General features: G+C 31.0%; 1 protein-coding gene across 1 annotated transcript; it reads left to right on the forward strand.

The window, feature by feature from the left end:
- Positions 1 to 1,194: 1,194 nt before the first annotated feature.
- Positions 1,195 to 11,150, forward strand: LOC140814903 (phosphate transporter PHO1-like). The gene is made up of 15 exons (XM_073173998.1): positions 1,195 to 1,537; positions 2,235 to 2,330; positions 3,028 to 3,262; positions 3,739 to 4,072; positions 4,809 to 4,857; positions 5,127 to 5,198; positions 6,315 to 6,444; positions 6,581 to 6,689; positions 8,925 to 9,174; positions 9,311 to 9,415; positions 9,518 to 9,562; positions 9,643 to 9,795; positions 10,095 to 10,373; positions 10,473 to 10,609; positions 10,698 to 11,150. Exons 1-15 carry the CDS (start codon positions 1,301 to 1,303, stop codon positions 10,786 to 10,788), a joined length of 2,322 nt encoding a protein of 773 aa, XP_073030099.1. The 5' UTR covers positions 1,195 to 1,300; the 3' UTR covers positions 10,789 to 11,150.
- Positions 11,151 to 12,337: the final 1,187 nt, after the last annotated feature.

Below are 12,337 nucleotides of genomic sequence, written 5' to 3' on the forward strand. Positions count from 1 at the left end.
AATTTCATTAACGTGACTGAATATCGATGTCTACAATTATTAGAAATAGAGACGACATAAAATTAGGTGATAAAGTAACATACAATTGTGTATCGAATTATACAAATCGATCCATGGAATTGGACAGAACATGGAATATACATACATATGTATAAGCACCGAAGGCCACAAGTAATTAGTTTTTGTGACATTGTGTGATTACTAAATATTATATATATCTCAAATTACTAAAGTACTAAAATTTTTGTTTAATAAAAAATATCACACGAATCTGTTTTGACAAATTTATACCTCACTTATATCTTATCTTATTTAATTAATTTTCTAACCTTTTAAAATTAATAAAATATTTATTTATCTTTCCATATAGTAATTCTGAATTATTATATGATAATATCATTTATAAAATAAAATTCATCATAAAAATCATAAATTTAAAATAAATCTTACAAAAAACATCTATAAAGTTTTTAAATTTTTATATAATCTCAAAATATTTAGAAAAAATTATTTTATCAATTTTTTTAATATATACATACATACACGTATTGCGTATATAGGTTTTGCTAGTAAATATAGTTAACATTTTATTATTTCACAAGTAATTAACACGAGTACACGTATCAATCAAGACTCATTTATATCATAGTTATTAGTTAATATAGTAATATACAAATGTCCTTCGTCACTTACCACATAATGACCAGAAATGTACATGTGAGATATTTAACACATCTCCCGCACGTATATTAATAACAACGGAAGACATTAGTGAGGTCCATAAAGACAGTACAACGTATAATATAGTAGACATATACCATGTTAATATCATGAATTTGAGTCTAAGTCTATCGCAAAAATCAGCTCAATAGAAAGATTGTTCAAGTCCATATATATTACTCCCAGTAACTAATGTAAGTAACTTAATGTAACCATTTTATCTCATTGCCGATGATTTATATTCTGGTAATTACGTAAATATCTAGTCTTACCCATAAGATCAATTTAATGTAATTGTAAACAAATTAAGCCCCGGAATAGGTATTAAAAACCTTAGTCAATAAAACATTATCTTCAATAAAACATACACAGGTTTTCGTTCCAATGTTATCCCAAAGAAAAAGAAAATGGACAACAGTCAAGTCTGACCATTATCAAATCAGACAAGCCGAAAAATGTAAACTAATACTAATTGTTGTCGTCTATGTATTTTCCACTCCTCTTTATATAAACCTCGAATCCCACTTTCATGCCAATAAAGCTCTCCTTTCTCCTCCTCCTCCTCCTCTCCTCATAAAACATGGTGAAATTCTCCAAAGAACTTGAGGCACAACTCATCCCAGAATGGAAAGATGCATTTGTAAATTATTGGCAATTGAAGAAACATGTAAAAAATATTAAGTTGGCAAGAAAACCAAGACATGTTCCGCACATCAGCTATGATTACGGTGCATCCATTTTCGACCCTGCTCGGATTCTAATGAATAAAGTCTCCAGGTGGATGAAAAACCAAGACGAGGACCCTCAGATTATCCAGGTTAATTAATCACTATTGAAAAGATAGTACTATCCATCCATCCATCCATCCGTATATCTCATGAAAAATATAATATTTATATTTATATTGTGCATTGATGATGACAGTAAACCACTTTGGGTTGCGGGATTAATTAGTGTTCATACATATATAAAGTTTTTGACATTTCGTATAGTTATCCAATATGTGTAAATATGATTGTTTGTTTGGTAAGCACTGGTGAAAAAAGGTAGCAGAAAACGTGAATATTTGATGAACTTGGCAAACTCGAATGCAGATTTATTTTATTTTATTTACAGATTTTAGTGAATTTTTTCAGCTAAAATAGAAAACAAGGAAATAAATTAATATGTCACCGTATCAATGCTGGCTACGGAAATGGTACTATTTCTTTTTCATTTTGTTTCTTTTATTATTTGAAGAAAATTTAATATTTTATTGGCACATATTAAAAATTTAACCACCAACAATTGTTAAAATTGATCCAACTTTTGGTTGTTTTGTTCCTTTTCGCTTTCTTGTATTTTCAACTGAGATAAAGCACGAAACTGGTTTGCTGTCACCATGTATCACGAAAGAATCGTGAACTAGATAGATAATTTAACTACCCGAATTAATATATAAATATTTTTAAAAAATAATAAGAAAGAAAAATTATCATAATTAAATAATACTATTATTATTATTTTTTGTTTAGGTGAAAAGTAAAATTAGCGTAGGAGAAGACGGAGAGGAGGAAGATGTTGAAGTTTATGAAACTGAGCTAGTTCAGCTTTTCTCTCAAGAAGACGAGGTACTGCCATTAAAACCCACTTTTTATATTTATTTAATTTAAATATTTATGACTTTATTTAACTACCTATCTCCATTTAATTGGATAATATTATTGTTACTTTTTTTTTAATCATAATTCTAAATTTTGAATCATACATAAAGGTCTGTATGTATAATTCTGTTGTCTTTTCCGTTTCACGTGAATTTTTATGATAAAACCGAAATAATATATTTAACTCAAACAAAATATTTTTAAACTTTATCTTTTATTATAATTCGTTTGGAGAAAAAAAAACATTTGAATATTTTGAGATATAAACAAGGAAAAAAAAGAGAGTATTTCATTTCAGAATAACCACGTGCAAAAAAATGTATAAAAACGAAATATGCTTGCGGTCTCATATGCCACGGCACCATGGATAAAACTAGGAGCAAAGGAAAGAAAACCTCCTCAAATATATAGGTGTAGTAATTCACACTAGTACATGCTAGCATGGTTTGCAGGGTAATACGTTCGTCCAGAGGTTTATCTATTATTCATCAAATGACAGTAATCGTGAAATCTATCGTCATTAAAAAAAAGTAAAAATTTCAAACCAGTATTTATATGCAGAATTTGCGTATTACTTTAAAAGGAAAATACGTATTGTGGATTGAGTTTTACCTAATTGTCAAAGTGGTGCCCGATACTCGAGTTTTGTTGTCTGATTTCATAGGTTAAGATGTTCTTTGAGATGTTGGACGACGAGCTAAACAAAGTGAACCAATTTTACAAGACCAGAGAAAGCGAATTTCTCGAAAGAGGAGAGATTTTGAATAAGCAACTTCAAATATTACTAGACCTCAAGCGAGTTCTCGACGAATGGCGCCGGAAAAGCGTGGCTTCCAACCATTTGACCTCGAAACGTTTCTCTCGGTCTAACTCGTCCGATCTAAATTCTGATTTTTCCGGTGAGTTGTGTTTTGTTTTCTGGATAGAGTATATATATCCCTTACGTGGTCGAATCATGTTGGCACAATAGCTAGCCAAAATGAACGTGCTTCTAAATATATACGATGTACTTCTCTAGCAACTTGAATTAATCATTATCCAAATGATAGCGATAATGAATACATAATAGTTGCTACTGATTAAAGCTAGCTCATGCATTATGCATGAAATATCAATTATATTTTAAGTTGGCATCATTCTTGGTTGAGTTAATTGCATAATTTATAACTCTTTATTAAATTAAGATGATGATTTTGGTGTATATAAATATTAGTTAGATTTTATTGTAAAGAAACTACTTTACAAAAACAATTTTTTCCAAAGAAATATTATTTGTGGATGTGGTAAAAGAAATTAGAAAACTTATTTAATTTGAAACTCTTAACTCCTTTAATTAGTTCCTCACATACATCATCGTTTTGTCTTCATGATGCAGAAAGCCATAGCGAATTCCGTGTTAGTCCAACCGAGTCACAAACAGATGATGTCATTGAAACGTTGGAGAAAAATGGCATTAATTTCGTGAACTCGGCGACGCGAGCGAAGTCGAAAAACGGGAAGCCGAAAATGAGGATGAGGATCGACATTCCGGCCACGACACCAACGCGAACTATAGCCGCCGTGACGTCGATGCTGTGGGAGGATCTGGTGAACAACCCTAAAAAGGGAGGAGAGTACATAAACAGAAAGAAGATACAATGTGCTGAAAAAATGATACGAGGGGCATTTGTGGAATTATATAAAGGCCTTGGCTTTCTGAAAAAATACAGGTTCTCCCAATCCTTTTCTCATTTTACATTATTATTATTAAATATAAATATAAATAGAAATAGCTCTTTATTATTATTTTGTATTATTATATGGGTTTTATAACTTTTTATCTATTTGACATTATGATATTAATTAATTGATAGACGCCACTTAGAATTTATTAAAATATCGTCCATATATATATATATATATATATATATATATATATATATATATATATATGGACGAAATTAATGTTTCCCGAATATTTTGAATTAAATAACGTAGTTAATTACATAAGTCGAAACATAACGTGTCATGTGGTAGAGCTCTGAACCGTTTGCATTAATTAATCGACTTATTTGGTAATGTCACATGATCTTTCACTCTCAAATAAAACAAACTTAATTATAGTTGAGTTTATCCTACACTACTTCCGGTGTGTTTATGTTACGATCGGTCATCTTATATTAAAATAAAAAAAATTGATGAACCTCACATTTTTTGTTTTTAGAATGAGATTATCGACTGATCATCTTATATAAAAAAACCGAAAGTCAATCTTCCGATATAGCATAGACTCACCCTAATTAGGTATTAAAAATGTCCTTGTGGGCTTCAACTTCCATGCTAAACAAACAAGTATGGAACGTAATATCAATATAGCTAGAACATCGCATGCAATATCATTTCAATAAGAGATTTGGTAGTTAAAACCATATATTTTTTTAATATTTTTTTTTTAATTTTTGGCAGCTCACTGAATATGGTGGCCTTCACAAAGATACTCAAGAAATTTGACAAGGTAAGGATTGGAAACCTATTAATAATATGAAATATTTGGCAAATTTTTAAATAGATTGAAATGGAAATCACGGATAGAAGTCGTTTAGATACGAGCTAAATCTCGAGTTCGAGACTCAATTACAACAATTATTATAGAAAATTCAATCTGCGTTATGGAGATATATCTCTTGAATAACTGGGATATTACACAAATTCCTTATTACAAATCATTACAATAATTTCCACCAAAAAATAATTTGGAGTTTTGATTGGTATTTTCATCAACAGGTGTCAAACCAGCAAGCCTCAGCAAGTTACCTCAAAGTTGTGAAAAGGGCTTATTTCATTAGTTCCGACAAGGTAACGTAACATGCTATAACATGATTTCCATAATAAAATCATATGATACAAGTAGTTACCACTTATTCTAAGACTGTGCTTATTTTAATTAATTAATTGATGACTTGAAGTCCTTTATCTTGAGAAATAATATAATTAGCATGCGTTAGTCTGTTTTCATACCAATTTAAGTTCATAAAACATTCATAAATATTACATTCCAATTCCGGTCTACATCATGCAAGCACTTGTACTTAAAAGAGAAGAATTGGAGATATAGATTTCAAACAAAATAGTTTGGGAGAATGTGAAATTCATTATAATGCTAGCTATAAGTATATAAAGTGATCAGAATAATTAATTACCTTTTATCTGTGCTCGTTCTGTAAAATGGTTAAAAAAATTGGTGTAAAAATCTATTTTAGCTAGCCCATGCAAATAATTTTAAAAGTCCATTTCAAGTTGAGAGAAAAGGGTATTATAATTACGCATCTTTAATATTCTAGACGTGACTTCCATCTTCCATGCATATAGCATTTTTTCTTGTAGGTTCAATAGGAGGTTTCTGCACATGCACGTAACACTTTCCCGTGTTAATGCAATCGACTGGCTTTGATAACATTTTGTCACGTATTTGACCAAGGTAATGCGAGCACAATTGTATAATGAGATTTTATAGTAACAATTTTGTATCCGTCTTCACTCCACCAAAAAAAAAACTTCCGAAGTCAGTTGTGCAGTCGTGTTTGAGCGAACATGGAACGAAGACATGAAAACACCACAAAAACCACCCCAACCTTCACCAATCCAATTAAATTGGAAAGTGTAATTTGTTAATTGCTGGACTTGGCTTAGTATCTAAATTTTTATAAAATTGTATATGTCACGTTGAGATAGAGGAATAATAACAAATTGCTTCGATAGATTAAGGAAAGAACTAATTTATTTGCACGTATTCATCCTTTTATCTAAGTTTCTCTTCTTGTTTATTTAGCCTCGATCTAGCCTCACAAGTAGTATTCGAGGATTAGCATGCATTTGGACTTTGAATTAATTATCCATTATTATTTCCTTTTTCAAGGTTTAATAGTGTTAAATAGGAAATGGTTTTTTTTTTTGATTTTTTTTTTAAAAAAGGTTGTGAGATTAATGGACGAGGTGGAGACCTTGTTCACCCAGCACTTCACAAACAGTGATAGGAAAAAGGCCATGAAGTTCTTGAAACCCCAACAAAACACCGAATCTCACATGGTTACATTTTTCGTCGGTAAGAATTAACACACACATATATATATATATATATATATATATATATATATATATATATATATATATATATAAATACAATGATAAATCGTCTATAGATATAATCAATCTAAGTTTGTGAGTAATATATTTTGCAGGGTTATTTACAGGTTGTTTTGTAACATTATTCAGTGTATACGCAATATTGGCACATCTAAGAGGCATGTTCTCCCCTGTTTACATGGAAACTGTATACCCTATTTTCAGGTAATTAACAAAACTTTGCGTCACATTATCCTCATTTCCTCACCATCTTTCTTTATATGTTTATTGTTATGCTTTATTATTTCTGTTATGGTTGTTAAGCAATATTCATGCACCATATCATCATTTTCCGGTATGATACAAATTTTTTGCCCAATATGTTGTCTTTTTTTCGATTGTCAAAATTCAATCTTATTTCATTATTTTTATTAATTTTTTGGGTAATTTTAGTCATTTTTTAGCGTGGAGCTGAGGTGACACTTAGCGACAATGTACATGTATACTGTGTTAATGTTACATCAGCACTATGATGAAAAATGACTAATATTGTGAAAAATCGAAAGATACGTGAAAAAATTGAAATTTGATAACATATATAACTTAAATCATAAATAAACAAAAATAAAGATCATACTGAAATTTTCCATAAAAATAAGAAACGTTAGAGCATTAAACTTTATATTAAGATTGGTAGATTAATAAATATATAAAAAACCAAAAACAAAACAAAAATAGAGAATGATGGATTAGGGCCTCGCAATCAATGCCATGCCAGATGAAATCATTCTTGTCTGGCCCACTCCTCAATTTTTGGCCCATTTAGTTCCAAGCCCAAATTCCTATCAACTAGGATTTGACACCTTGAATTTCTCAACTCCATGGAGTGCCAAGAATCAGGGATCACGGTGCAATTTTATTTTTATCTATATCCATATACCAATTGTGTATAAAAGTAATTGTTTTTCGATTATTCAATGACAAAATTAACCTTCTATTAGTCTATATACACTTCAAGAATAGAATGTAACTCCTATATTAATTTTATCAAATAACTCATCTTTATACTACATTTAAATGTTTTATCCTTTTAATTTTCTCTCTACATTTTTTTTCCAATGATTTTATTGTAATTATATTTTTAGTGTTAAAAATTTATAGTATCACAAAAAGATATATAAAAAATTTATAAATATATGTGCAAGAATAGAATAACTACCATATTTTATGAGTTTTTTAACAAAGAATTGAAAGAAAAGAGTTTAATTTTGATTTTAAAAGATAATATGATTTCAAAAAAATATGAAAAAAAACGACTATAACAAATATATATGTTATAGACATAATTATTTATTAAATTGTATAACTAAAAAATTACATGTGTTGCTTGTAAAATCAATCATCAATCAAACTTTGAATATGTAATTCATGAAAATAGATTTAATGAGCAATAAAAAGATTCTAAGTTATTTTCTACTGTAAAAATATGATATAATCCTTATAATAAATATAATTATAAATCATTGATTAGCATTTGTCAAAGTATCACAATTTTTACATATGATATTTAATATCTTTATTTAATTTATTTTGAAATCAAACTAACTAATTCAATAGATACAAAAATAACAACTTTTTATGAAAGTTTATTTCTTTTGTTATATTTCAAATTTTAATTGTGAAAATCATATTAATAGTTTAAAATCTATATTTAATAATTATTATATGAGTTTATTTGATATTTACCATATAATTTATTTGAATGTGCATTTCTTTACATATGTTGATTTATTTATTATTTTAAAACTTATTTAATAAGAAATTATGGTCATCAATGTTAGTCTATAGAATTGTAAAAAATAAAAAGTAAAAAAAATTCTTTATGATGTTAAATTAAATATTATGAGTTATATTTTACTATCAATATTACTATTTCATTTGTTTTGATATTGTTTTTATGAGTTAGTCACAATGATTTTAAATTGATAATTATTTATCTTTAGTATGCTTCGTTTTTGTAGATTATGATTTATACATTCATAAAATCCACAATTTGGTTGATTTTTAAGTTATTATATTTTATACATGATGTTTGAATATATAATTTTTTAAAAAAATTTATTTCAGTTCATTTTGTTCTATATATTATGTTCATTACAATTTATTATATAATATAAAATCAACTGTTTGAATTTTAATTTGGAAAATAATTTTGAAAGTAAGTTATATAAGTTCTTATAAATCGTCTAATATGATAAAAAATTAAGTCCAGATAAATAACAAAATGATTCAAATTGTTTTTTAGAATTTTTTTTTTTTTTTATAATATAATTGATATTACGTGCAACGCACGCGCATTATGCTAGTTAATGTAAAAGAGAGGTGACTCTCATTGCGACCACATTTGTAGTATCAATTATCAAAGAATGCTAATCCTAAGAGAAACGTGTAAAAATGCAGCATGTTTGCATTGCTAAGCTTGCACTTGTTCATGTACGGATGCAACATTTTCATGTGGAAGAACACGAGGATCAATCACAACTTCATCTTCGAATTTCAATCGAGCACCGCCCTCAAGTATAGGGATGCTTTCCTCATCTGCACTTGTTTGATGACAGCCGTTGTGGGAGCAATGATCATTCATCTTATCCTACTCTCCACTGGTCTTTATCCTCACCATGTCGATATGATCCCCGGAGTTCTGTTACTGGTTAGTATGACCTCGAGTACCTAACCATGCTTATAAGTTTTGGATCAAATGAGTGCAAGAACTAATGGTAATACTTGTTTTGATTCTGATTTCAAAATCTCGTGCTGACACACGTGTTGCTGTTTCGACTTAATAGTTTTTCGTCATCCTCTTGGTGTGTCCATTTAACATATTTTATCGCTCAACACGCTTTTGCTTCCTCAGAGTTACACGAAACATTGTTTGCTCTCCATTTTATAAGGTAATTGTAAGCAAATTCAACAATTTTTTTAGTATACTTGTTATTGTCTTGCAAAATATGTGACACCTTCCATATGTCGTGCAAATGAAATATAATATGCAGGTTCTGATGGTAGACTTCTTCATGGCTGATCAACTGACTAGTCAGGTAGTCTTCATATTGACTATATATTTAACCATTTCAAGTCTCAAAATAAATGAAAGTGACATCTTGAATTTATCTCATAGATTACATTATTAAGACACATGGAATCAGCAGCCTGCTATTTTCTTGCTGGAAGCATCAAAACACACCAGTATGAAACATGTAAATCAGGCAAACTTTATAGGGAGCTTGCTTATGTTATTTCCTTCGCGCCTTACTACTGGCGTGCAATGCAGGTAAGACGTTGCCGTCGTGTTGTCTTACATGCAGAAAATTTGCGATATAAACTTGTCATTTCACTTCTAAACCCAAAGGTAGAATAAGGATTTACATCTCTGGAAGTCCTTTAATTACACTAGACCAGGTCCAAAAGAAGAATCAATCAAATTCAAAAGACTAGTTTATCGGGTCGAAAATCTCTTAAACTTACAAGCCACTACATTATAGTTTTTGAGTGGATTTCAGACATGTAACACTGTAGCTCTCATGTCCTGTTTTACGAATTTGTGATTTTTTTTCATAAAAAAAACTTTAGTGTGCGAGGAGATGGTTTGATGAATCCAATCCAGACCATTTGGCTAATCTTGGGAAGTATGTCTCGGCCATGGTGGCAGCCGGAGCTAGGCTGACTTATGCTAGGGAACCATCAAATCTGTGGATGGCAATAGTATTGGTGACTTCGATCGTAGCCACGGTTTATCAGCTGTATTGGGATTTCGTCAAAGATTGGGGTATTTTTGATCCAAAATCCAAGAATCTGTGGTTAAGAGACGACCTGATATTGAAGAAAAAAGGAGTTTACTATGTATCAATTGTGAGCTCATCTTTCTTTTGTTCATTGTTGGTTGCTGAGATGCTTAGGTTGTTGTCTCTGAATTTTTGTGTATTCTGATATACAAAATGCGATTTTCAGGCCCTCAATCTTGTCCTGAGAATAGCATGGGTGGAGACTGTGATGCATTTCAATATTGGGGCATTCAAGTCACATTTACTCGATTTTTTCCTAGCTTCATTGGAGGTCATCAGGCGTGGACATTGGAACTACTATAGGTATATATTAAAAAAAAACATTGGAGGGAAAATGTCCTCTCCGAGGACCATTTTGTTTAAACTAACTATATATTATTTGATTATATAGACTGGAAAATGAGCATCTGAACAACGTTGGGAAGTTCAGAGCTGTGAAGACAGTTCCCTTACCATTTCGCGAGATGGATTCTGATGGATGAACTTTACCTGCAGCACCTTTTATCAACATATCAAAGAGACCTGGCAGGAAGGTCATTCAAGACTATTCCCCATTCATCAAGGGATCCGAAAATCGTCGAGCACTTGATCGAGGATTCTACCTCTATTAACCAAGAAGTGAGCGTTATGTCTCCATCTAAAGCTGATCGAGTAGGCAAGGCTGCAAGTGTGTCCATCTTCATTTGGGAAGTGCCAACCAGAGTTTGATCATATGAGTGTGTATCCTGCACAAAATATATAAATCTATTCAAGCTGTTAGTTTACTCAAATTTATTAGAGTTCCTCGAAATTTTAAATGTTGCAAATTGTTTATAATGGCAATGCAAAAAAATTGTTTTGATTATTTCTTTGCCAACTCTATGGTTTTTATCTTTCTCCTTCCTAGATTGAATCCTGTGACTTGTAGTGGTCCATGGGCTTGGAGGAATGTTAAATGGTAACAAATCTAGTCCTAAGCGTTTCTTGAATGGTATAATATATTTCTCTAACAATTTCGCTTGATCAGTGTCGGAAATTGGAGAAATGCGCGACATGTTCATGATAAAAAGAAAAATCTATATGATATGGAATTCTATATTTTATGTCAAATAATTGTTGTTCAAAATATATCGAATGAAAAAGACAGATAGCTATGAGGTAAACCAAGCAAACGTGAAATTTACAGTATGACTAATGTATAAAACCAGCAAAGTAGTATCATGAAGAAAACAGTAGTATAATGTTTAATTAAATCAAACCGAGGCCTGTAACTTGTACAGTTTTCTTAAAACAGATTCGTCCCCTCCGGTATGTGCTCTGAGATTCAGCGGATGTCTGTTTCCCATGATATAACGGACAAACCAGCATAGTTGCAGCACAAGGCACTATGCTAGCGAACATGATTCTTACGAAGGCCAAAGGTTGTCTTAAAGATGGTAGATGAAGCACAACAGTCGGGGAGATGAAACACCAACAACAATGCCATGTGAAAAGTTTCAAGGACATGTGAAAGGTCTCAACCAGAAAAAATTAAAGTATGAAAGACCTTTCACAATATTGAACATGATTCTTACGAAGGCCAAAGGTTGCCTCTAATGCAACCATAGCAACAAGTACCACAAAAGTGACTTTCTGATGAATTTCTTGACCCATATTCAGCTTCGAGACCAAGACTTTCACAACCTTTACGCAGAATATGATTCTGGAAACCCTCCTTGAGACACTTTTCGGTCACGCCAATTCTTTCACAAACTTTGTTCATCGCTGAAACATACTCAATGCTTGAAAACAGTGGAAGCTTATGATTGTTGCCATTCTTTCAGCAAAAAATCTGGTGTTTTGATGCTGGCCGACCAGTTAACCGCAGAACCGCTCCTGCAAGAACCATCATGTTCCCATCAAGGGTAGCTAGAATTCCTCCTGAGTCATACATCTCATTCATGGAAGGCCCTTCAAGAGACAAATTGTCCATTTTTCAAGCACGGTCACTTTTAGTCCTGCGCCAGAAAGAACAGCTGCTGCAACACCTCCGCCACAGCCAGAACCAACAGT

Source organism: Primulina eburnea, chromosome 15 (genome assembly GCF_022965805.1).
Source record: "Primulina eburnea isolate SZY01 chromosome 15, ASM2296580v1, whole genome shotgun sequence".
NCBI lineage: Eukaryota > Viridiplantae > Streptophyta > Magnoliopsida > Lamiales > Gesneriaceae > Primulina > Primulina eburnea.